The sequence below is a fragment of the Mya arenaria genome, chromosome 17, assembly GCF_026914265.1.
Source record: "Mya arenaria isolate MELC-2E11 chromosome 17, ASM2691426v1".
In the NCBI taxonomy this organism is placed as follows: Eukaryota; Metazoa; Mollusca; class Bivalvia; order Myida; family Myidae; genus Mya; species Mya arenaria.
In genome coordinates this window covers 12,231,129-12,258,054 of record NC_069138.1, presented here as the reverse complement: position 1 = coordinate 12,258,054, position 26,926 = coordinate 12,231,129, and the positions used below count along the sequence as shown (strand labels likewise).

General features: G+C 33.4%; 2 protein-coding genes across 6 annotated transcripts; one reads left to right on the top strand and one right to left on the bottom strand.

The window, feature by feature from the left end:
• The first annotated feature begins 2,571 nt into the window (after positions 1–2,571).
• On the top strand, positions 2,572–14,467 carry LOC128224751 (pre-mRNA-splicing factor SYF1-like). Its single transcript, XM_052934764.1, has 13 exons — positions 2,572–2,641; positions 3,267–3,353; positions 3,906–4,019; positions 4,617–4,703; positions 5,313–5,388; positions 6,361–6,470; positions 6,883–6,986; positions 9,645–9,744; positions 10,412–10,528; positions 11,307–11,364; positions 11,978–12,089; positions 13,314–13,420; positions 13,909–14,467. The coding sequence occupies exons 1-13, from the start codon at positions 2,591–2,593 to the stop codon at positions 13,968–13,970; spliced, it is 1,185 nt and encodes a 394-aa protein (XP_052790724.1). The 5' UTR covers positions 2,572–2,590; the 3' UTR covers positions 13,971–14,467.
• Positions 14,468–15,688: 1,221 nt separating this feature from the next.
• LOC128224153 (uncharacterized) lies at positions 15,689–26,926 on the bottom strand. Of its 5 annotated transcripts, none has more exons than XM_052933859.1 (10): positions 26,613–26,926; positions 25,427–25,599; positions 23,370–23,553; positions 21,771–22,579; positions 21,157–21,210; positions 20,520–21,008; positions 20,218–20,271; positions 19,509–19,991; positions 19,261–19,318; positions 15,689–16,788 (listed from the first exon to the last, which is right to left on the bottom strand). In XM_052933859.1, the coding sequence occupies exons 4-10, from the start codon at positions 22,558–22,560 to the stop codon at positions 15,897–15,899; spliced, it is 2,820 nt and encodes a 939-aa protein (XP_052789819.1). In that variant the 5' UTR covers positions 22,561–22,579; positions 23,370–23,553; positions 25,427–25,599; positions 26,613–26,926; the 3' UTR covers positions 15,689–15,896. The 5 variants fall into 5 exon arrangements, with proteins under 5 accessions (XP_052789819.1, XP_052789820.1, XP_052789821.1 ...); XM_052933860.1 differs by having other exon boundaries at positions 23,398–23,553; XM_052933861.1 differs by lacking the exon at positions 23,370–23,553.

The following is a 26,926-nucleotide window of genomic DNA, read 5'->3' as shown; positions in this document are numbered from 1 at the left end:
TCGGAAATAATTAAAGTAGCTGGTTGGTCCACAGATACGTTTGCCAGATTCTATGACAAGCCCCTGGAGAGAGAAAGTTGTTGCTCCTTCCAGGATGTTGTTTTACAGTAAACAGGTACCCTTTTTTCTACGAATGTTCGATGTTTTTGAATAAGTGCCTGTACGAGATTGCGCAAGTCATTTTTGTTTGCGTTGAAATCTCATTTGATTCCGGAAATAGTATGACGTAATAGAATTCCCCCAAACAAACGAGATGGGCTGGGATTCTATTAATCATATTTCTATTGAGGGGATCAAATGAGATGTGCAGTGACCGTATAGTAATCAATCAGTATTATCCGTTTGTTTGGGGGAATTATTTAAGATAGACTTAAAGGTGCTTGCATGCAAAACCTTAACCAAGGTGTGACGCCGACGCTCGAGTGAGTAGTATAGCTCTCCTTATTCTTCGAATAGTCGAGATAAAAAAAATAAATAAAAAAGAAGCGTTACAATGCGATGAAAGCAGTGGTTCAATGATTGACAGAAGTACTTCAGCGTTCATTGCAAAATTCAGTTTCAAACATTTTCAGTAACAGTCACATTGACCTTTTCCCACAAAAGCAATTCCGGTAAAGGTCTCAATTAACTCTTAATACCATTTTTCAGTCACCCACCTCATCTGAAGTTATTCAGGTTCAACAGTTTTTTCCATTTTTGAACAGGGTTGTTCCAACCCTGTTCAGTGTAGCCACAAACTCGACACTCACAACAGAAAATTCCTATTAATAGTTACAAATGTCGCCAGCCGATTTACCAACAAAAATATAGTTTGAGAAAGTGCAGACTATATTAATTGCAAGCTATGTTTTAAATAACCGAGGTAGATTTGACAAAGCAAGAAGCAATCATAACGCAATATCTATTTAAATAATTTAATCTGTTGAACTTAGATAAAGATAGCATTAAAGAAGTATCCCTGCACCAAAAGATGAATGAACATCGAAACGTAAACAAAGAATTACTACCCACTCTAAGCGCATCATTCAATCACGTGACACAATAATGAAGCCAAGTGAATTTACAGTCAAAGAGAGATAATCCTGTAATGAGATAATGCAGTAAGTTAATCAGATTTCTCTGCCTTGCCTTTGTAAAGAAGAAGCGGGAAATCCAAGCTTGACTGATTGTCGTGCACATTTGAAGTCTACAGAGACTATGTTTGTTTTACTTTGTTTTAGAAAACTTGATTGTTTTACTTGGAATCTGATGTTCTGATGGTTAGTATTAATTTGCATTTGTAGTCTTTTGTGTTTCTCTTGGGTTAGCAATGGATTGGAATGATCATTATTTCATTCAGCTGCATTTATTTAGTTTTGTCATGTATTTTTACGACATCAGCAGATTTTGTATTTAAACCGAGAATGGCAGTTCAGTTAGATTCTTTTAGCCTCTTTCCATATACTAATATATGTGGGTTTGGTTAATGATGGTAACATGCATAGATAACAGAAGTCACCATGGGAGTACGAGGGAGTAGAAGTGTTTGATTCCATAAATCAGTAAGTTCCATGTCAATGATTTGTTTTATGATGTACTGTGTTGTTGTTGTTGTTGTTGTTGTTATCGCTTGTATTATATGTGTGTTTTATATGCTTTAGCCATTTAATTTAATCTGCCACTGCACACGATTAAATCGTACCTGGTATAAGATATAAGGTGTTAACTTATAAGCATGTTATTATTCATTATCTTATGGCTGTTTATATTTATATTTTCATGACGCTCCGATATTATATCTACCTTCGATAATGTTGAATATAGAGATATTGAAGAACACGGTGTTTGTTGTTTAATTTTAACTGGTACATATGGTAACCTGGACATATAGACCCACCCTCGCTTAGGAATTACATATGTATTCTCATCTTAAAACCTGGAATGACCTAGAAAGCAACAATGGTCTCATTGATCTCAATTTTCACACAGTTTCCCTGGTTAAAACATCACGTGATAGCCCACGTGGGAATAACAAACGTGCTAAAGTGCTGACGAGTAACCTGACGATATAGAAATAGAAGAGAGTTGCTGACCATATAGACAATGAAGAAAAAAAAGTTTTGAAATTAAAGATTTTATGCTAACTTTATATGATGTATATATATCTACAATTGTTTGTTTTACATCATTTTAATTAAGAAACCATTTCTCTTTAATCTGTTTCATTTTCGAAGTTGTTTTGTGAATAACAAGGCAAACATAGGCAAACTCTTTCTAATGAGTAAAGTTTGATTAGTATATATATATATATATATATATATATATATATATATATATATATATATATATATATATATATATATATATATATATATATATATATATATATATATATATATATACAGTTTTAAGGACCATAAGAAGGGATGTTATCTCATTTTAAGGACCGTTAAGAAGAGATATTATTCCGTTATAAGGACCTAAAGAAAGGATATTATTCCATTTTAAGGATTTTTTTTTTTTAAAACATTTTTAATTTCAATGTCTTTTTGGTGTATTATGAAACATTTTGCTTAACATTTACAGAAATTATGAAGATTCGTTGAAGATCATGCAGAAGGCTACTACCCCACCCCCAAGATCTGTGGCATACCATGATGAGGTGAGAGGTTAAAGATAGTCATTAAGGCTACATTACACTATTTTCAAGCATGTGTGTTTTTAGAAGTAGAAAAGTACAGTGACTTTATTTTGTCGTCCAAGGTTTTGTGCAAAAGGTTATGCCATCACTGGAAAAAACGTTCAAGATATTCAAATTAAATTTGGTACACATGTTGTGGATTGACAATATGGACATATCAAAGCGAGTAACTTTAGTTATTATGTTATGATCCTTGTTTGACTGATAAAAAACACACTAGATTTGAAGTATGTTCACACAATGGTGGTTGTGTTGACTATTGTGTTAAAGGCAAGAGGAAATAATAAACACCTTTTATAGAACAAATGATGACTTGTAATATGCATTAAATACATCAGTAGGACCATAACTATAGCCAACTAAGTTGGGCCGTTTTCTAGTCATTCCATTTGTTTTCTGACCCATTTCCAATGACATTTTTTTTAACCCTGCAGAATTCCCAATTAGTGGATTTTTCATTCCCAAAATAAGTATTTTATTGATAAATATTCCCAAATGTTGATCCCAAAACGTGTCCCCAAAATGCTTAGAAAATGCCCATTAAACAGTGTATTATTATGTTTCACTTTTGATATATATTTTTCAGTCGGAGATTGTACAAGCTAGGGTTCACAAATCGCTCAAAGTTTGGTCGCTGTATGCAGATCTGGAAGAGAGCTTCGGAACATTCAAGGTGATAAGTTATTTTAGTTGGATTATTATGTTCAAATTTGTTAATTTGAGGGTTTGAAACAGTGAAAATATCAAATAGATATTTTTCACTTGTTTTGAAATTTTAGCCCACTATCAGTTCCAAATCAAACGTCAGCTTGAACAGTACTTGGACACAATTTCAACGATGTCAGTTCAGAAATGACGTTACGACAGCACGCAAATTTGAGGGGTTTTCAAAACTGTAATGAAATTATTTTTTACTCTAATTTTAGGCATATATTAAAGAAAAAATGTTTGTTTCAGTAGAAGATAGAAATATATTTCACCTTGTGAGCACCAGAAGTGAATATTTCATGTGTATATTTTGGTTCTCACTCTGTGAAATATATTACGATCTTACACTGAAAAAAACAAAATTAACCCCTATATAAATTGTTGTGATATATGACACTTTTGAGCAAGGAGAAAACTGCCTTTAGAGGACAACAAGACAAATCTTTGTGATTATGTTTGCGTGGAAATGTGCAGTGGAATGTAATTCAATGAAATGGTGCATGTTTATTTTTCTCAGACCTGTAAAGCGGTCTATGACCGAATCATCGATCTTCGCATCGCCACGCCTCAGATTATCATGAACTACGGCCTCTTCCTGGAAAAAAACAACTACTTTGAAGAAGCATTTAAGGTGAGATTTATACATGTTTGATTTTTGTACTGGCATTAAAATGGTGGGATTCTAAGAATAGTGTTTTAAGTGATAGAGAAGGAAAAAAATATCGCAATTTGGCAGCTAACTCTTATTTTTTTAAACTCAAAAATGATACATGAAAAGAAATAACATTTCTAAATTTTTCATTATTTTAAATAAAGTAAACAATAAACAAAAGTTTTTCGGAAAATATGAAGCAATTATATCATATGATCAGTAATTTTTGTCTTAGAATCAGCTGATTTTGGCATCAGTGTTTTCAAATCAGTCATATAGGATAACACACAATAGCGCAGATATGAACTGTTTCAAAACTGCCAACATTTTAATTTTTCTTATTTACTGCAATCTGATCGTTTATCAGCAGTCTTAAATGACCTTTTTTCAGGAAAAAAACATAAAAAAGTTGTCAAAACGGTCAATCTTTTAGCGTGAAGCATTAAGTTAGGCAATGGTTTAACATGGTCCATAAATTCCGTCCCTGTGATGGACAGATGAAACTTTATGGACATTGACTTTATTTGTAGAGGAATGGTAGCTTTTGTAAAAACATTTATTATATATTTTTTTCAGGCGTATGAAAAGGGTATTGCCTTGTTTAGGTGGCTAAATGTGTACGACTTGTGGAACACCTACCTTTCCAAGTTTATCGATCGATACGTAAGTTTAAGTATTGTTTAAATGTATTGTCTAGATTTTTAACCAATGAAAGTGATACTCGTTTTTAAAATCATTACATATACATGTTTAATAAACATAGATTTTGAGTGATCAACCTTTAACTCCTTACTAAGTAATGCATTAATGGAAAATGTTAATTACTGATAACAAGATTGTAACCACGTATTTAATAGCTGATAACGCAAAAATATTGAATGACTGGTGGAGCCTTAAATATGTAAAGTGATCAAATACTGTTTCATAACAAAAAGGACCATGAGAGTTCATCAGAACCATTGTTTTCTATATTTATTTATCCTTTTCGGTAAATTAAAACAATTGTAGTAATTGTGGTACATCTTATTTGGGAGGAAGAGTGCATCTTTAAAAAAATGGAAAAATAACATTTTCTCGGTGTAAAGAATGTATTATGATGTATTTTATTAACATTTAAGTCTTTAATGTTAAAACTTCATAAAAAACAACATAACAAATTACCCATTGTTGAAAATCTTTCTTGGTTTAGCAGAGTTTAACATAACTTTTCATGCTGCTTAACATGATAATCGATATATACAAACAAAACTTGCATAATTTATCTTTTTTCAGGGTGGGAAGAAGCTAGAGCGGGCTAGAGACCTCTTTGAGCAATGCTTGGAAAATTGTCCCGCCAAGTTTGCAAAAGGTAAATGTGTATTCATTTTTAAGCCGCAAGTTGGAAATAGTCTGCTAATTGAAGAAACTAAATTGAAGGTTATTATAGCCTTGGCGTTGTTGCCGATGTGCAAAAACTTTAACCTTGACTATAACTCAACATATTTCAATGAAACTTGGTACAAATGTTGGTTAAGTTAAAAAAAACTTCAGGATATTCAAATGAAACTTTGAACACATGTTGGACTAAACAGTATTTATTTTAAATAAGTCAGATATTTTACAAATAAACATTATATAAGTTTATGATAGAGGGGTTCACATCTTGCCAAGGACATTACAGAGCTAATTTTAGCTCACCCGAGCACAAACCAGCTTTTGTGATCAGCCAATAGCGGACCCATAGCGTCAACATTTTAAATCTTCAGACATCTTTTTCTGAAATACCAATGCCCAGACACATGATATTTGGTATGTAGCCTCATTCAGTGGTCCTTTGCCAAGATTGTTCCAATGATTTCCCTGGGGTCATAAGTGCCCCCTATCCCCCCCCACTTATATAGTAAAATCTTTAAAAATAGGCTGCCCCTATCTGATTGTTAAAAAACTTATGTCATATTTACTGAAATTGGGGATTCTAAGTTTGTCTAGAAATTATAAAAGTGCTTGAAAAGTGGACATTAGAACTCTTTGCTACTGAGCTTGTTTCTGTAGCTTTTTGCATAATTATTAGAGATAAAAGAATGTTATAAGATATGTGTCTTTAAAATTACACTACTTGTTTGATAAAACGTTGGATTTTTTGGTCAATTTTTGTATTAAAATAATATAAACTTTTTTTTAACAAACTCAGTTTTTTATATTTTTGGGAAAAAGTATTTGTTTTTGGGAAGGGAAACAGGCTTATCCGAATATTGGTCAGAGAAAACCCACTGTGAACTGAAATTACCCTTTAATTTGTTTATCACTCTCTATGTCCATTTTTTTTCTTTCTTTTTTGCAGCAATTTACCTGCTATATGCCAAACTGGAGGAGGAATATGGGCTGGCCAGACACGCCATGGCTGTGTATGACAGGGCCACACAGGCCGTGTTACCAGAGGAACAGAATGAGGCAAGTCTCGGATTAGCATATCTTAGTTGAATACTTATTACTTTAAGCCCAATATAGAACGAAAGCTAGTTAAATATGGAATCATGTTTGATACAATCAATACTTATGTTAATGTCAATTGTTAAAGTTACAAATGAAAGACATTCAAGAGTTATGAATCTCAAAATGAAAAAAGGAGAATAAAATTAAACACAAAAACTCATTAATGAGATTTGTATGTGAATTCATAGATTGAGACCTTCAAAGAGCTTCTTAGAAGCCAATATTCCTTTTACGGTTTGGGGCTTGGCACTCTTGTGTTTGATTACAATTGGGGGTCCTAAGTGGCCCCCAAAACGTCTTCCCAAAATTGATTGAGCCCGTTAGCTGCAAGATCAATCACATCAACTTTTACTGTTTTCTATGATTGTAGATGTTCAACGTCTACATCAAGAGAGCAGCAGAGCTGTACGGTGTCACCTACACAAGACCCATTTATGAAAAAGCTATTGAGACTTTGAACAACGAACAAGCTAGGTTAGTGTGTTGATTTGTTATAGTTTGTCAAAAGTCAAAGCAATACTATTGTTTCAATGTGTTGTTAGACATTAGGCTTTCATAAGAAGACAAACACTAATGTGTCGATTTCAACATGCTCTTGTTTCACCTTATTCATTACCATTTGCCTTTTGTTAGAATGCCAATGATGAACTTGAAATGCATCGCCCATATTTCAATGTATTCTTTTTATGTTTGTTTTTTGTTGCCATCTTATCTTGCAATACAGTTCTCTTGTTTCAATGTATACTTTGCTGTTGATAATTTGTTGGCATGCAAAAGCTGTTGTTTGATCTGAATTTGCAATACAGTGCTCATATTTCAATGAATTATTTGCTGTTGGTTATTCATTGGCATGTAAAATGGCGTTGATTGAGCCCATGTTGCAAAACAGTTCTCTTGTTTCAATGTATTCTTAATTATTGATTTATTGTTGGCATGGGTCAAGGCTTTGTTTTGATCTCATTTTGCAATTCAGTGCTCTTGTTTCAATATATTCTTTGCGGTTGATATAATACAGTGCTCTTGTTTCAATATATTCTTTGCGGTTGATATAATACAGTGCTCTTGTTTCAATATATTCTTTGCGGTTGATATAATACAGTGCTCTTGTTTCAATGTACTCGTTGATGATGCTATTTTGTTATTATACAAAAAATGTTTTGATCTCAACATGCGACACAGTGCTCTTGTGTCCATATATTCTATGCCTTTCGTATCTTGATGGCATGTCAGAAAGCTTTGTTTTGATCTCAAAATGCAAAACAGTGTTTTTGTTTCAATGAATTCTTTGCCACTGTTTTTTTGCATTTGTTTTTATCTCAATTTGAAATACATCTTTTTATATAGAATTTGCTGTTGGTATTTCGTTAGCAAAAAGAAAACCTAAGAAGCTTTTGTGTTGATCTCAACTTGCAACACATTTCACGTGTTTCAAAGTATTCTTCGCATTTGGTGGTGTATTGGCATGCCAGATGCTTTTGTTTTGATCTCAACATGCTATACAGTGCCATTTTTTCAATGTATTCTTCGCATTTGGTGGTGTATTGGCATGCCAGATGCTTTTGTTTTGATCTCAACATGCAATACAGTGCCATTTTTTTAATGTATTCTTCGCATTTGGTGGTGTATTGGCATGCCAGATGCTTTTGTTTTGATCTCAACATGCAATACAATGCCATTGTTTCAATATATCCTTCACATTTGGTGGTGTATTGGCATGCCAGATGCTTTTGTTTTGATCTCAACATGCAATACAGTGCCATTGTTTCAATGTATCCTTCACATTTGGTGGTGTACTGGCATGCCAGATGCTTTTGTTTTGATCTCAACATGCAATACAGTGCCATTTTTTCGATGTATTCTTCACATTTGGTGGTGTACTGGCATGCCAGATGCTTTTGTTTTGATCTCAACATGCAATACAGTGCCATTTTGTCAATGTATTCTTCGCATTTGGTGGTGTATTGGCATGCCAGATGCTTTTGTTTTGATCTCAACATGCAATACAGTGCCATTGTTTCAATGTATTCTTCGCCTTTGGTGGTGTATTGGCATGCCAGAAGCTTTTGTTTTTATCTAAACATGCAATACAGTGCCATTGTTTCAATGTATTCTTCGCCTTTGGTGGTGTATTGGCATGCCAGAAGCTTTTGTTCTGCACTCATCTTGCAAAACAACTTGCATTTGTTTAAATGTAAACTTTGCCTTTGGTGGTATATTGGCATGCCAGAAGCTTTTGTTTTAATCTCAACATGCAAAACAGTGCTTTTGTTTTAATGTATTTTTGCTTTTGGTAGTGTATTGGCATGCCAGAAGCTTTTGTTTTTATCTAAACATGCAATACTGTGCCATTGTTTCGATGTATTCTTCACCTTTGGTGGTATATTGGCATGCCAGAACCTTTTGTTTTGAACTCATCTTGCAAACCAGTGCCCTTGTTTCAATGTATTCTTTGCCTTTGGTGGTATATTGGCATACCCGAAGCTATTGTTTTGATCTTAGCATGCAATGTTATGCTCTTGTTTTAAGATATTCCTTGTATTTCTTATATTAATGGCATACCAGAAGCATTTGTTTTGAACTCATCTTGCAAACCAGTGCCCTTGTTTCAATGTATTCTTTGCCTTTGGTGGTATATTGGCATACCCGAAGCTATTGCTTTGATCTCAGCATGCAATGTTATGCTTTTGTTTTAAGATATTCCTTGTATTTCTTATATTAATGGCATACCAGAAGCATTTGTTTTGATCTCAACTTGCAATACAATTTCCTTGTCTTATTGTGTGCTTTGCCATTGGTATTTTGGCTTTTGTTTTGATATCCTTTAGCAATATAGTTTGTTTTAATGTATTACTTGCTGTTGTTGTTCTAGTTGGCACGCAAACACTTTTTGTGTTGCTCTCAACTTGCAGTGCAGTGTTCTTGTTAAAAAGATGATTATTTTGATTCAATTTGTAAGAATGGCCAAATTTGTGTATAAAATTCTTTTCAAAGCATCTCACAATTAAAAAGCTAATTAAAGAAATTGTTTTCAAACTATAGTTTATTAGCAAAGAATTAAAATTCTATTTTAAGAAAGATATGCTGTTTTCTTTTTTTATTATTTTCCTAATAATCATCCACTCTTGCTTTCAGAGAGATGTGCCAAAGATTTGCAGATCTTGAGAGGAAGCTTGGAGAAATTGACAGGGCTAGGGCTGTCTATGCCCACTGTTCTCAAATTTGCGACCCAAGGGTAAGGAAAATATAAAGGGCTGGGGGCTTAATTCAACAACCAATTAAGATTGAGCTCAAGTTTAACATCAGAAACGAAGTGTTTTGATTGGCCTGTATATTAAGCTGACCAATTGGCTGAATAGAATAACTGAGGCATGTCTAAGGATAAGGATATTAGGTAAATAGTGAATACTAGCCTAGTGGCTTTATTCAATCAGACTTAGATTTTACTTAAGTTTAAGAGTAGAATCTGAGGGTTTTGATAGGGCTGTAAAACTCATTGGCCAATAGACTGAATGAAAACATTGAAGTATATCTAAGCATAAGGCTGAGAATCATATTGAATACTGCCATAGGGAGAACAAAAATCAGGATTAATCTTATAATCAGGGTTGAGATATTTCAATATACCGGTACCATGCATTGGTTAAGTTTGTTTTTCGCTGTAAGTTTAAATTAAGAGTAGTATGAATACTGTGAAGTTTATGTACATGAACTTGAAAACAATTTTAATATTGGCCTAAGTCCTTAATCCTGCATGAAATTACTTGAGTCAAATTGTCCAAACCTTCATTTTGTATTAAGATTATACAGAAAGAAAACAATGCATGATTTCGATAGTTTATTACTTTTGTTTTAAGAAGTTGACACATTTTATTATTCATTGATTTCTTTTAATTTTTAAGTCGACTGCTACCTTCTGGCAGACATGGAAGGACTTTGAAATCAAGCACGGAAACGAAGACACTGTCCGCGAGATGCTCAGGATTAAGCGCAGTGTTCAGGCCATGTATAACACGCAGGTAGAGTTTGTTTTTAGCTTGTCTGAATTTTGAAGAAAAAAAGGCTGAGTATTTGAAAGAAAGCCTAGGTGTTTTATGTCTTTGCTATCGTTGTCTGTCTGTAAAAACTTTAACCGTGACCAAAACATAACAAAACATTCAAGATATTCAAATGAAAGTTGGTACACATGTTACCAGTGACAATAAGGACTTGTATGTGTGGCAAGGCGTATAACTCTGACTTCAATAATTCTTTAGTTATTTAACAAATGAAACATTTGCCATTTCTCAAAAAATATTAAACATATATGCAAATGAAACTTGCTATCAGTGGCAGTAGAACATGAACGGCAAGGTACTTAACTCTGACTTTAATGACTTTTCAAATTGAATTGTGTCCCTTGTTCAAGAAAAATGTTTTTTTTCATCCTGGTTTATTACTCTTTTCAGATAAATAAAAAAGAATGTACATAATTTTTTTTTGATAGTTGGGTAAGAACAGCAGGTCTATTGGGATCATGTTGTCATTTTACTTTGTTGTGACAGTTAACTTTGACAAAACAGTTACGCTACTTGAAATGTGCATTAATCTTTGTATAGCATATTCAGTGATTTTAAATGAAACTTCACATGTCGCCAGAGACAATAAAAGCATGAACAGCAAGGTGTTAAAGTCTGGCTTTAAAACTTGCCTGTTATGTACCTAATTTGACTTTTTGTTTCAAGTTACATACAACATGTTATGAAAATGTGTTCACTCGCTTCAGATTTTTATATATATTTGTTGCTCATATCGTAGGTGAACTTCATGTCGGCACAGATGCTCGCTGCAGCCACCACAAAGGGGGATAACCAAGGTGTGTTTGACTTTTATAAGGCTAAGCTCCAATAGGCGCCATAGGCCTAGGCCTACACTTTGTTTTCAAAAATGAAATACAAAAAGAAAAGTCAATATCCACAAAAATAACTGAATAGTGATGTGTAAAGGCTATTTACCATTCTGTAAAGGTCTAGGGTAATTGAGCGTATTTTTCTGATTTAAGTAAAGTGCTTACTTTAAGAAGACGGTCGAACAAAGTTAAGTGCTTAATAAAGATAAATTGTAAATTGCTGAAATATACGCCAGAAAGCATCAATTGCATTAAGATAAAAGGCTCACAGACTTCCATTGCAAATAGGAATATGCATTCAATTGTCCAAGCTACACTCCTGCTCTTTATTCAACCCGCCCCCTTGAGTTTACTATCTTGTATTCTTTCATCTGTCTCGGTTTTGATTTTGATTGAAAAAAAGATAAAAGAATTGTCATAGCTTCGTTGTTGACAGCAGCTTCCATGTCATGCAAAATATTTAACCATGGGGTAACATATTCACATGAAACATGGTATTGCTTGACAATATGCAGAAGCCAATATTCCAAATTAAGTAAAAGTTGGTATGCCGCTATTTCGACATTTACATCCGTTTTAGCACCAAGTGAGATTGCTGATGAGATGCAGAAACTAGAAGAAAAGGCAAGACAGTTGGCTGAGGAGGCAGCTAAAGACCAAGGCAAGCAAGACAAAGGCATCCTATTTGTTAGGTGAGTGGAAATTATGCTGTTAATTGCGTGACAATTAGGTCAAAATATTCCCTTTGTATGGTTAAAATAGGGAGTTGAATTAAGATGATAGGCGGTATGTCTAAGTCAAACCTAGTAGGGCATTCTCTTATATGTGAGTGGAACTAAGCTAAAACGAGGTCAAGTCATGTAAAGGCATTCACTTTGTAAGTTGTGTAGACATGAGGTGAAAGAAAGCAGCTAAGACAAGGCTAAGCTATGTTAAGCCATTCACTTTGTAAGTTGTATAGAAATCATGTGAACGAATGCAGCTAAGACAAGGCCAAGCTATGTTAAGCCATTCACTTTGTAAGTTGCATAGAAATGATGTGAAAGAATGCAGCTAAGACAAGGCCAAGCTATGTTAAGCCATTCACTTTGTAAGTTGCATAGAAATGATGTTAAAGAATGCAGCTAAGACAAGGCCAAGCTATGTTAAGCCATTCACTTGGTAAGTTGTGTAGAAATGATGTGAAAGAATGCAGCTAAGACAAGGCCAAGCTATGTTAAGGCATTCACTTTGTAAGTTGTATAGATATGAGGTAAAAAAGACAACTAAAGCCAAGTCTAGCCATATAAGGGCATTCTCTTTTTAGGTAAGTAGGAATTATGTTATAAGGATAGTGGAAATTACGTGTTTAGGTGAGTGGAAATTAGAGGAAAGTTCTATTAAACAATCGGAAGCCATATAAATCATTCTCTTTGTTTGGTGAACTTATGTTGTTAGGTGAGAAAAAAAAAGATATTTAAGTGAATGGAAATATACTTCCATACAAGGTGAGCGGAAATTAAATTGTTCTGCATGCGAAAATTAGGTCGTAGACTAAGTCGATGGTGTACTTTTACTCTGAGTGGGTGAGTGTAAAAAAAAGTTTAGTATGCTGGTAAAAACTATATCGTTTGGTCAGTAAAAATAAGGTGAGTGGAGTTTAGCTTTTAATAGGCCTTAAAAGATTGGATGCTCTTCGTTAGGTGATTTGAAATAAAGTGAATGTTTTTTTTATTGTTTTAATGAAATGAGTAAAACTAACTTTAAAAAGTATTATTACCAAGCTGAACCATTTCAAATGATTCAATGATGAAACAGGCGTCTGTATTCCAAGCATCAAAAGTCTACAGCTTCGTAAAATAATCTTGTTTGTCAATAAGGCACGTTGTGCTATAAATAAACTTTGAGCTGTTTAGTGAAATTGATGATGGTTTCAGGAGTAACACTACGGATGAGGAGTTAGGCGAGATGACAAAGACAACAAACCCTGACGAGATCAACATAGACGAAGACTTCTCAACTGATGAGGATGAGGCGGTCGAAGGTATTGCAATAAGTCATCAGCCAAGTTTGATAACATTTGGTATAAAAAAAAAAAAAAAAAATAACCAAGAACCTTTGTTATTCATTTTGCAAAACACACGATAACGATTAATTACAATGTTTAAACCATAAAGTTCATGATAATTACCAATTTGTTCCCATGTCCATAGAGGTTCCTGTTAATGATCAACGTGTTCCAATATTTAATACACCAAGGTCAATGTTAGTTACCAACTTGTTCCCATGTTAAATACACGTAGGTTCATGTTAATTACAGTCGCGTTCTTAAGTTTAATCCATAAGTGTTCATTTTAAGCACCAACGTATTCTAATGTTTTATATACAGAGGTTCTTGTTAATTTAATACCAACGTGTTTCAATGTTTAATCTTTTTCATAGTTTAATATACAGTGGGTCGTGTAAATAACCAACATGTTAATTTAGAAAAGTTCCTGTTAATTACAAACGTGATCGATGTTTTATCTACAGTGGTCCAGCAGCAGTCCGTTCCCACGGAGGTGTTTGGAGGACTCGCCAAGGATGACGATTAACAAACTGCTTTGGTGACTTTCTGTGGATAAGTGACTTGTCATGGATTGGTGACTTTCTGTGGATAACTGACTTGTCGTGGATTGGTGACTTTCCCAGGATACGTGACTTGTCGTAGATTGGTGACTTTCTGTGGATAAGTGACTTGTCATGGATTAGTGACTAGACGTGGATTTATGACTTTTCATGGATAATTACCTTTGCATGGACAAACGACATGAAATAATTGAAATACCATGGATGATCGACATACCAATATCATGGATTTTTGAATTGCTGTTGATAAGTGATTTCTTATCATGTATTAATGATCCGTCATTGTTTAAGGACTTTTCATATGTATGAATGACTTAACGTAATTGATATACGATTTATCATATATAATACTGACTTATGACTGTGTTGTTGATATTTCTTTGGAAAAACAGTAATTCACATTGATGAGACAAGTTACCTGATTATTTATGTACAAGTTACATCAATAAAATTTGAATTATCATGACTTGCTGTTTAAACATATCTTACATTTGTTTTATGTTTTTTTCTAACTTAAAGACTTTACCGCAATGGAGTAAAAACAACAACGCCTGTGTGTAAAGCGATGTATTGCTGTTCATTTAAAGTGAACCAACAAGGTTGAATAAAACAAAATCCAGTTAACACATTCAACTGATTATTGATGACATATAAACTTTGCATATAATTTTAATTTTCATCTCTGAGTGCCAGATGGATTTATTTGTGTTCAAGCAATTGATTGGTAAACTACCCATGAAATTTTCTTTTTATAAAAAGCATAGGCGAAGCAAATATTTTGCCATCGCCATCCTCTGAGAGAGAATTTGTGCATTCTATTGTAACGTGTTGATATCTGAATTCTTGAGATTAATTTAACAAACGTTATTGAGGGCTATCCATAGGTGGCAGTTTGTGTCTCTGATGGTGAACATATATTATGTATGCCATCTTTCTCTCATCATTCATTATTGATATCAATATCCATAGGTGGGAGTACCGGTCTCTGATTGTGAACGTATATTATGTATGTGGCGGTTCTTTCATCATACATTATTAATATCAACGTCCATAGGTGGCAGTACCGGTCTCTGATGGTGACCATTTATTATGTATGTGGCCGTTCATTTACCATTCACTATTTTCATATCAACATCCATAGGTGGCAGTACCTGTCTCTGGTGTTGAACATGAATTATGTATGCAACTTTATGTCTTTTTCATTATTTATATCAACATCCATAGGTGGCAGTACCTGTCTCTGGTGTTGAACATGAATTATGTATGTAACATTCTGTCTTTTTTCATTATTGATTTCAACATCCATAGGTGGTAGTACCTGTCTCTGATAGTGAACATATATTATGTATGTAACTTTCTTTCTTTTTTTCATTTTTGATATCAACATCCATAGGTGATAGTACCAATTGCTGATGGTGAACATATATTATGTATGTTAACTTAAGTCATCAAATATTATTGATATCAACATCTATAGGTGACAGTACCAGTCGCTGATGGTGTAAATATATCATGTTAATAATCCTTAATTAATCTCTTTGATCAATATAAACTCCTATGAACAATTCATCAAGACGCGATTCTATTAATTTTCAAACTCCTATGGTCATATTTTGTTTGATTCTCATTTAGTATCATTTGTAAAGACTAACTTTAAATACGGGACAAATAAACAACACTCGTACTCACTTTTACTATATTATTTTTATTTGTAATTAGCGAGTGATACATGCACAAAATGCAATTTGCCATCCAATACCAATATTTCGTGCTATTATGTTATAATGTCCGGCCACTAAACAATGCATTAATTTTTAAATTAAGTACATTTGAAATGTATACAACTCGTGCAATAGAATAACTTTTGATTTCTAACAATTACATATTTTGTTTCATTCGATTTTAAATTCCTTTATTCCACTGAAACAACCAATAATCAGATTGTTAGTCCATTTACAGAAAGCGAGGCAATTTGGACTAGCGATGCCGCCCTGCATTCCAAGCAGTCTTTTGACAGTGCCTGTCTCTGGGGACACCAACAATAAAGTGTTGGACAAACCACACACATACACACGACCTGCAGAGTCCGTAGTTATACCAAGTCTAGAAAACACGCTGTCATCGATCTCCACATGACCCAACACATGACCTTCACGTGTCAGTGCAGTCACAGTGTTTTCTGAAGAGTTATTTAAGTAAATTGTGTTCTCATCTGGACTAACTGCCAAATTCGGATATGATCCTATTACATTGTGTAATTTGAACTCATTTAAAACGACACCATTCATATCAATGATGCTTAGTTTACTTTGTAGTGAACCAAATGCAACTATAAATTGGTTGCCACTGTACGATATACCTTGACAATGTAAACCAACATAAATTTCTTTTGCGAATGAAATAGCACTCAAATGAGAAATGGTGAAAATCCCAATAGTGCCTTTGTTAGGAAACGTTACAGCAATATCAGTTGTGTTAATACTTGTAACGTCAGTCGCTAAATCATCTAGGTCATACTGCTCTACTACGCGCATTGATATCCTATCAACGCATTGTAATACAGAGCAAAAGGGAGACAATAAATATGTCACACTAACAAGTACACGTTCAGACAAAACGGCGAGGTGTTTATAGTTCAAGTCTCCGTCATATTTATATTTCTTCATCAACTGGAGCGTTGGCAGTCTGTTAGGGTCCACAAAACCTGAGCTATTGTACGTACTCGGTCTCGGGCGAACGTTACATGCGTTAGAAGTTATAGCTGGGTAAGCAGTGGTGAGATACCTAAAATAGAAGTGAACGATAATAAGAATATTACATTGTAATTATGCTATTATAATAAAGCTAATAATAATACATTGTACATGTACTTACGATAATTCTTATAATAATAATAATAATAATAATAATAATAATAATAATAATAATAATAATAATAATAATAATAATAATAATAAAATAATAATAATGATAATAATAATGATAATATATGTAGTGTTGGTTTGCAAAGACGAAACCACTGAACTTCGGAATTCGAATATTTATTTACGTTGTCGAATGAAACCTAAAACATATAATAAAACATATACAGTCGAAACTCGATGCTCGATATTCTAGGGACTGGCCAAAGTGCTTCGATCCTCGAGAATATCGAGTCAAGCGGGATTGCTTACAGAATGTTATTTTTCATTTGTTACATACACTCTTATTTACCTCGTTTGTTATTGGCTACGCTATCTCCGCAAGAGAAGGAAGAGTATTTATTGGGCATAGTTACGCACCATAAATTTCGTAAAATGACTTATTCGATTATTAGAAAATATCATTTTATTTATAATAAAAATATATTTATGCGAAAACAAGCAATTGTAAAGAGTGGGTAACATAAACATAGCTGAAAAGTTATATCAAAATGCATAGTAATTTAGGGATGGATAACAATTAGAGACAGAACTTAAAGTGATGGCATGTCTATTCAAACTGTTAAACCATTTAAATTCGATAATAATTATAATATCAGTCAAGCAATTTTAATCCATTTGCACCTTGTGCTAAATGAAGCCAATCAAACAAATCAGGGTGTGAGATTCTTAACTGAACCCGCGAAAATGACATCTACCCAAGAAAACAAATCAAAGTGTGAAATACTTGTTTGGGACCGCGAAAACGACTTCGAGCGTGGAGAAATATCGACCCTTAAGATATCGAGCCATCCGATCGAAATTTATATGAACAAAGAGTAAATGAAAATCAGTCCTTTTAATCTGGTTCGAGCCAACGAGGATATCGAGTCACGAGATATCGAGCCAACGAGTTTCGACTGTTGAAAGTATATGCTAATCATATTATTAATAAAACAAAATACAAAGACAATGGACAGTGATCGGTAAATATATCAAGGAAGACTTCGCGGTTAAATACATAAAACATTCTAAGAACTATGAGTAATAAACTTACCAGGCACGTCTAAATAATAATTTTATATGAAAGAATATTTCAGCTCAAAGATAAGAGCGAATATTAAATAAATAGTAACAATTGTTACAATTGCAATCTCGACTTGCGTCGATGACGATTTAGAACGGAATGATATATGTGTATATGTAAATAAGGGCGTTTGCAATGAAGCGGGAAAAAGGGGAAAAGGCATTATGAACCAATCAATCACTCTTATAAATTTAGACAAACTCGCATAACCAGCATTCACGCTCTGACGCACTCGGATATTGACGGACACTGACGGACAGTAACGCAAATAGGACAATAACCACGTAGCACAACACTAAACACGACGATACACAAACAATCCAACACAATATACGATATAGAACCATACCAAACACACAAACTAATAAAATACTGAAATATGCACCTTGCTACATATAAATAATAATAATTATAATAATAATACATCGATCATTTGATGCAGTTATAATCGTGTATCGATATTATAATTTATATATTTTTTCAGACTTTAAATAGAGTTCATTGTTTTCATAATTGCAAACGTGCGGACCTTAAACAATATATACTGTTCATTGTTTTCTTTAACAGAATATTGCTTTAGACATAAAATTTGGGCATACACTTGTAAGCATCACCTTTTGACGTCACGTCTCAATACTTAGCAAGAATAACCATTTCATACATGTGTAGGCGAGGTGTTTTGTCAGATAGGAAATATAACGTGTTTCAAGTGAAAATATTGCAAGAATTTAGTTAAAAAGCATTTACATTCAAAAACAAATGTACTTCACGAATAAGAACAGTTTCAATTTCCTGAATGATTGACAACATCGATATGCTTGATGGATTTTAGTGATTGTTTTTATTTAATGAAGACTTTTGCTTTTCAGTCACTATTGTTAGTATCTTTCTTTCTGATTTGAAGAATATAATTCTGTATCAAGACGCATATTACATTGTCTTGCAATGTTTTGAAAGATTGGCCATTTAAAATTATTTGATTGCAAACATAATTTTAAAAAGCTCTGATAATTTTGCTGAATTTACTGTTAACCCCATGCATCAATATATATATATATATATATATATATATATATATATATATATATATATATATATATATATATATATATATATATATATATATATATATATATATATATATATAATATTATACTTTAGAAAGTAATTTACATCAAATGTAAAATGAATTTCTAACATTTAAATTGGCCTTTATTCAGCTACTTTCTATTGGCAATTCGGTTAAAATTCATAAGTACAATGTCTTACTGCTCTTTTCCATTTTGGGTTTCCAAAGATGGCTGATCAGATATCGTGACTTCTTCCCCTGAAATGTTCAACCACAAATATTTAACAAAAGCGCACGAGTGCAAAACACCAGTTTATAAAGATAAATTGTGGTTGGTTGTTTGAAATTATCAAGATAGTGGAAAAGCATATTTAAATTGTTTAATGTTTAATAACAAAGACATTTAACAACATGTCTTAAGACTTAAGACAATGCAATGAATACAAACCAGGCTCAGTTTTGACAAGGGACATCATAGAAGTATTCACATCAGAGGCAATCACATCCACCTTGTAGGATAAAATTGGATGTTCACCAAAGTCTGCCATGCATCTTTGCAATTTGTCAGAAGCCATTGTAACTATCAGATTGAGCTTTCCATCTTTGACGAGTGCCAACAATTTGTCTAGTTTCTCCAGCCAGTCAGATGTCCTGTGTCGATCGTAGTCATATTTTCCCGCCATGTCCTCAATAATAAGCAAGGAAATAGTTCTTGTATGAATAATCATAACTTCGTCACTCTTTCCTACGACAAGGAATTGGTTAGGTCCGTAGAAATCTGTAAATGCTAGCGCGGTGCATGTCAACGCGTTTGTGTCATCGCCCGTTAATAATACCACTTTTGATTTGCACATTTGTTGCTTTGCCCTGAGGACGGCCTGTGATCTTGGATTCGTATTTGTTATAGAGGATTTGTAGGCCGTGGACATATCTGAAATTGCAGCATTTTTATCAAATGTCATATTGGCAATGTTTTTTTGTTTAAATCTCTTCAATCTTGGAAAATAATTTGTCGTTTACATATCCCACCCCCTTAAAATTTGCCTCTACATGTTATTTTGTGTTAACGCAAAAAATGTAACTGTTAAAAAATTGGTGAATTTTATCGCTACTCTATTATATCTCATCCGAACGAAGCAAAAAGATACAATATATACCAATCATGGACTGCATCAAAGTTTCTGTTCCTTGTGTTCTGCTTGGGCAATTATCTAAAAATGGTCATTGTTGAAATACATTAATTATACCCGTCATGAAGGAGGTATTATTAAAATACATGTATTTCATAAGCAAAATATACATGTAAAGTAAAATTATAAGAAAATTCTGCAAATTATATTACTGATTTAATCCTTCAAAGTTTTGATATGATGACTGATTGACACATTTTGATTTACTAACAGACACGTTCTATGGTATGACCGACCAAAATCATAGACAGCAGAAAATATAACCTCACCTTCATGTATATTGTCAGGACTCTCAGCTGTATTAGGTTGGTAAATCTTCACTGGATCTTCTAACAGTTCATGCCCGTTACAACCCAACAGGGCTTTTTGTAAGACCTCGGTCTGTGAAACAACAACGACAGAAAACGTTTCCGCAGTGTCGTTGATACTCATTTGAATGTTGTCTAGGATATCCAGAAAGGCTTTCGTTTTAGCCTGGTCAAAATCCTTTTCACCAAACGGACATTTGATTAATACCAACTCTACTTCACCGGGTTCAATGTGTTCCCAGTTAGATGCAGATGTAAGCAAAACACAGTTTGAAGGGTTGTGCTCCAAATCCTTGATCGCATACAAAGCAGCTTCAATATAAGAACTGTTGCCGTGTCCTGCTATAACGACAAACTTCTTGTTCCGTAGCCGGGTTCGTATTTCATTAATTTCTTTTGGTGGCTGAAAACCATCGACCAAAGTTTGCGTTGCTAGTCTCAGAAAGTTATCTAAAATAGAATTAAGTTTGGCGATAATGTAAAATGTAGGTACGCTATAAACAAAAACTATGTTTTATCTGGCGTAATGAAACCACTACCAAAGAAAATTAGATCTTCTCCACAATTTCTGGACAAACCTTTGTCAAATGTTACTGACCTTTGAGTCTTTCTAAGATATGGTCAACAGTCTTTAATCGTTTTACAGGCTTTCCTGAAAGGAATATAAATATGAACATTATATGTACTGATTGTTTGTTTAAAAATCATTACAAATAAACTTCCATAACCCTTCTTTTACTCATCGTATTTATATTTATTGAAAATGTATTTCTATGCATGTATGGTGTGTTTTTTTGTGTTTGTAAATTTTCTCTCTTTCGTTCATTATTTTTGTCGTGGTGGTGGTGTGGGTTGGGGGGAGGGGGTTATGCCTCTTATCAGGGTTTGTTCTTGTTTTCTACTGGGCTTGTTCCCATAGTTTTTCAATGAATTTATAGTGCCGTTGTCAGGGTTGGCGGCGTCGTCGTAGTGCAAGAAGTGTACAGTGGAACACATGCAGCCAGTAACAATCTGAACACGATCAGCAATGCGAATAAGTTTGAGGTATTCCCCTTTTCAGACAATAATTAAAAGGTAGCGCTCCTGTTTTACCAGTGTATACATCGAAGCGTTGCTTCTCTCGTATATTGTTTGTTTATATTGATCCACATTACTTTTAACTTCGAATAATGTTGCCTTATCAAGTTTGTATAAAGCATGTATTTGTCTCACCTGTATTACTCGGACGTTTCACAACAGCACCTTGTAGGATTTTCGTAGTTGTTCTGCAGTCTGTTTCTACGTTTCCCGTTTGCTCACGAAGAGTTGAAAGCTCATTCGTCAGATCAGATACTTTCTGTTGTAATTGCAAAGTTTCCATTTTGTGTTCATCTATTTTGGCGTTTAAGGAAATGCTTTGTACATCCATCTTTTTTTTCAAAGATGACACTTCTTCCTTAAGGGCTGCGGATGAATCTTCGTTATATGATGTATACCAAAGTCGCATGGACTCTCCCAATCTCGGCATAAACATTGCACCGCCTTGTGCTGTTATCTTTTCCTTTATGTCTGTTTCATAAGAGGATCCCTTCACAAATTTTGCAATAGAAAGTGTTGCGGTGGAAACAGATTTATACATCGTAGTGAATTCTGGGTCAGACAAACGCGCAGTGCCCGCAGAATGTTGTAAGGCGTTCCTTGCATCTCGAATAGAAACAATATCACCACGAATATGGGCAACATTGCTTCCGTATAAACCGAGTATCAAAGCAGAAAGCAAAGAAATGTCCCATTCTGCTTCGTTGCAAGACCCACCTGTTGGATATATTTTGTTGAGCTGGAATGGCTTGATTGACCTCAGACTGCGAACGTGAGCAGATTTGTTGTTCATGTAAACGGGCAATGTGGTGTAAGTGACTCCTGGGGCAAGGTCCTTTCTTGCGTATTCTAAAAATAACTCCAACAACACCTCGGTTGAAATGTCAACAAGCAAGGAAACCAATCTGTAGTATTTGTCCGTCATCTTTTTTGCAGTTTAAATTCTAAAATAATGAATGTATTCCTTAAGAGCCGAAACAGACATAGAAGCTCGATCCACTATATGACATTTCAAAATGGATTAGACTCTCAACAGACTGAATGTTACCGAACTGAAACCATTCTTATAGAAATAAAACAATGTTAAAGATGGATAAGGGCAATGTACCAACAAGATCTAACAATAATTATAACATGTTTATACTAGTTACTGCATGATGTTTGCCTACGAGCCATTTCGTAGTATAATTTGATCAACTGTATTATACTGTAATGACCATATTCTGTCAAGTAAAAGTACTTAATTAAATGTATATGCAACAATTTACTGGCAAAGTGCCTTTAAATATTTTGAAAAGAACCAACTAATATTTGGGAAACGAAGACAATGTACCCCCGGTCAGTATTACGTTTGTCTTAATAATTGTTCAACGTTCGTTTTAATGATATTAAAACCTTTTTCATCTTTTTATGCTTACATGTGCATGAACTTAATACTTTAGTAAATAGTTCATCCTTATTTACCCAATATTATATTAATACCAATGTTTGGTTTCCCAACTTGTAAAAGTTTGACAAAAAATCACGTTATTTTTCACAATTGTTTCATTTACTTTTAACCAGGTTTATAGTTTCGTTCTCTTATGAAACTTTGAGTCAATTTATGATTCATCTGATGTTATGTTTATTCTAACTGAATAATAAGTTAATAAGATAGTACGGTAACAAATACTTCCTGTGTCGTTTAAATGTTCATTTCCTATTTGAATGTTAAATTCATAGCGTAAAATTTACCTATAATTCTAGAAGAAGAAAAAATTACATTCAGTAAATGCTTATGTTCCATTCTGCAACGTCAACTTCAAAAGAAATTACACATTTACTGTTCCATCAATGCCAGAATTTCTTTGGTGTCATGGCGGCGTATGTAGGATCCCATACTGAACTTATCATATGTCGTACTAGCATATGTGGGATCCTGTAATCATAATATACAGTACAATCATTTGTGGAAACACATGTAAGCTAGTTTGCAGCTTGGCATAACATCATATAGTATATAAATAAAGTAGTATATTGATCTTATCTGATTTCACATAAAGAGCAAGTTCTTATTAAAAACAAAACAGTGCTATAGTAGCAAGATTCAACCAAAGGCTTAGAGGGTAAGTTTTCCTTATGTTTGTGTGTGAGTCTTTGTGGTTGTGAGGTTTTGTTGTCAGTTATCTGATTTGTCTCTGTCTGCACGCTTTAAGCTCACATCCCTCTAACACCAGAAAGCTTACATCAATATAAAACCAGATTATTGTTTTATACTTTAAAAAACACTCTTAGTCCCAAATAAGTAATACCACAATAAATACAATTGTTTTTATTAAACGGAACGGTTGAATCTATTTATCGATAACAATGGTTCTTAGGAAGAATTTCGTTCTGAATTTGATGGAAACCTATTATTTCTACCTCATAAGACGCTAGTTTATCACTGTAAACCTTTTAGCACTCACGGATCATTTAAAACATGTGCGTTTTCAGCTATTAAATACATTATTTAAGAAGTTAAAGGTTTATCACGCAAAATTCATGTTTGTTATTAGTATGTATGTATTAAAAAAGTAAAATAGTTGTAAAATAAGTGGTTTCAGATGCATGCCCGTGCCAAAAATGGCCAAAACATAGGCGAGTCCCTTTAAGCTCGATTGGCATCTCCTCACCCACAGACCATGCATTTTCATACACACAGAATATGAATGCATTCATCATGAACAAAAACATCAACAGGCGATCGATCCTTTCTATGATATATGAAATAGGAAACTAATCTGAATGTGCTGAATGTTACCGAAGGGACAACATCCTTATTCCATTCAATGCCAGGCTAGAAGTGGATACACGTGAAATTGTCAAAGAGAAATAAAACATCCATTCTACAACATTTACATACTTGTAAGTGCCTACGATCCAGTTTAAAGCTGCACTCTCACAGATATACCCTATTTACAACTTATTTATTTTCTGTCTTAAAATAAGCCAATTTTTGCCTAATTATCTGCAAACCAATGATATAAGTTTGCAGACAAAAAAATCAGATCGTAAATTTTCATATTTCCGTTCAAAAATTAATGTTTTATGGCTTAAACCGTTTCTAACGGTTTAAGAAAACTGCATAAAACATCAATTTTTGAACTTTAATATTAAAATTTGCGATCTAATTTTTTGTCAGCAGTCTTTTATGACTGATTTCGATGGATTTTTGCAAGACAAAAAATAAAATAGTTGTCAAAACGTTCAATCTGTGAGAGTGCAGCTTTAATTGGGTTAAGCGTACTAGCTGTTTTGTAAACAAAAAATGTTGTCAAATAAATGTAACTATAGGTTTACAGGTAAAGTGCCTTTAAATCTTAAAAAAAAACACTAACCAATCTTTGGGAAACCACATATTTGAACCAGGGCGGAAATGATCGCCTTTATAGATGGTTCATTGTACAGTTTCTTTAAAGTTGATCATCGTTTCAACCGTTCATGCATACATGTACAATTAAATAAATACTATTTGCAATGTAAATATTGCATATTAATTGAACCGGTTTTAACACCATTTTTTGGTTTCCCAACTACAAGTTTTAAAATCAAGACAAAATCAACTACTCGTAATTTTTTACAATTTCTTAATCTATACCTTTTATTTTTTACGTCAACTAATGATTGATTTGAGATAATTTTACTTAATGGTTAAGGTAAGGTAATAGATACTTCTAGGTCGTTTAACTGTCATGACCTTACTGAATGTGACATTTATAATGCATACTTTACCATTAAATTTTAAAAAAAGATAATAAATAGATACGTACAGTTATTTATGAGTTCCATTCCGCAAAAGGAACTTCAAAAACAATTGTATTGATTTAAAATTCCATCAGTGCTTCAAATTTCGTCTCAATAAAGTGTCATGGCGGCAATAGTAGGCTCACAAAATGTAACCAGTGTGTATCGTATCAGCATATATGGGATCCTGATTAATATCCTGCAAATGATTTAAAATATAATCACTTCAAGTTTCCCCAGTTACAAAGCACACACGTAAAAACCACAGAAAGTAACATATTTGTTTATATTATACATATTGAACTTTATTGCATTATTCACCTTAAATACACATGCACCGAGTTTATTCTAATTTCTTTGTCTTTTTAAAGCGGCACCCTCACAGATAGACCGTTTTGACAACTGTTTAAATTTTCTATATCAAATAAAACATCCTACTCCAAAGTAACATGAACTGACACGCGATCCTTTCTATGAAATTTAAAGATTGAAATTATTCTAAATGGACTGAATGCAAACAGACACCAATTTTCTTTTATTAAAGCCATATTAAAGATGGACAAGCCAAACTATCAACAAGATACAATAAATAAAATATTTGTGTTCTAGAAACTGCACGATGTTTTTCCTACGATACACTTGCAGTTTAATGCGATCAAGTATTTAAATGTAAATTTGTAAACGGTTTACCGCCAACCTGACTTTAAAGCTTTATAAAAGAGCCAACAAATACTTGGGAGACCAGCTTTAAAGCTTATAAAAAGAACCAAAAAATCGTTGGGAAACCAGCATCAAAGTTTTTAAAAAGAACCAAAAAAACGTTGGGAAACCAGCATCAAAGCTTTTAAAAAGAACCAAAAAATTGTTGGGAAACCAGCATCAAAGCTTTTAAAAAGAACCAAAAAATCGTTGGGAAACCAGCATCAAAACTTTTAAAAAGAACCAAAGAATCATTAGGAAACCACCATTAAAGCCTTTAAAACAACAACAAAATTTTGGGGATTTAACCAAATTGTTAAATATTTGATTTATTAAAAATTGCAGTACTAAATGGATTTAACATTTTATTCATTCACTTACAAAAAATGTGCATGAATTGACAATGTCAATAAAACATTAATTTCACCTGTGTTAGATGAATAACTGTTTTTGGTTTCCCAACTCAATAAGCAGAAGTTTAAGAAAAATAATAACGTAATACAATTGAATTACCTTCTTGTTCTACCATCTATAGCATTATGAGTTTATCTTCTCTGAGTTCGTTTTGTTATTATCCAGATGTGATGATATGGTTAATACAAATCTTAATTTATAAATACTTCCTGGTATGTCTAAATGTTAAATCACCGTAAACATGTTACATTTATCATACACAATGAATGCGAAGGACGTTTCACTATTCTTGATTAAGTTCCATTTTACAAAGTCTACTTCAAAGCCAATTCTAAGTTGTTAATGAGTTTCTCTTCTGAAAGCTCTGCACACTTCTTCTCTGTTTAAGTGTCATGGCGGCTGAAGTAGGATCC

Bases quoted from the DNA above. Each gene is read 5' to 3' on its own strand.
- LOC128224751 (XM_052934764.1), top strand. From the start codon at position 2,591: ATGCAGAAGGCTACTACCCCACCCCCAAGATCTGTGGCATACCATGAT. The intron at 6,471-6,882 runs GCAAGTCTCGGA...CTATGATTGTAG, and splicing joins TACCAGAGGAACAGAATGAG to ATGTTCAACGTCTACATCAA. The intron at 12,090-13,313 runs GTGAGTGGAAAT...TGATGGTTTCAG, and splicing joins AAAGGCATCCTATTTGTTAG to GAGTAACACTACGGATGAGG.
- LOC128224153 (XM_052933859.1), bottom strand. From the start codon at position 22,560: ATGACGGACAAATACTACAGATTGGTTTCCTTGCTTGTTGACATTTCA. The intron at 21,211-21,770 runs GTGAGACAAATA...TATTCCTTTCAG, and splicing joins GAAACGTCCGAGTAATACAG to GAAAGCCTGTAAAACGATTA. The intron at 16,789-19,260 runs GTAAGACATTGT...CTTCTATTTTAG, and splicing joins ACCCAAAATGGAAAAGAGCA to GTATCTCACCACTGCTTACC.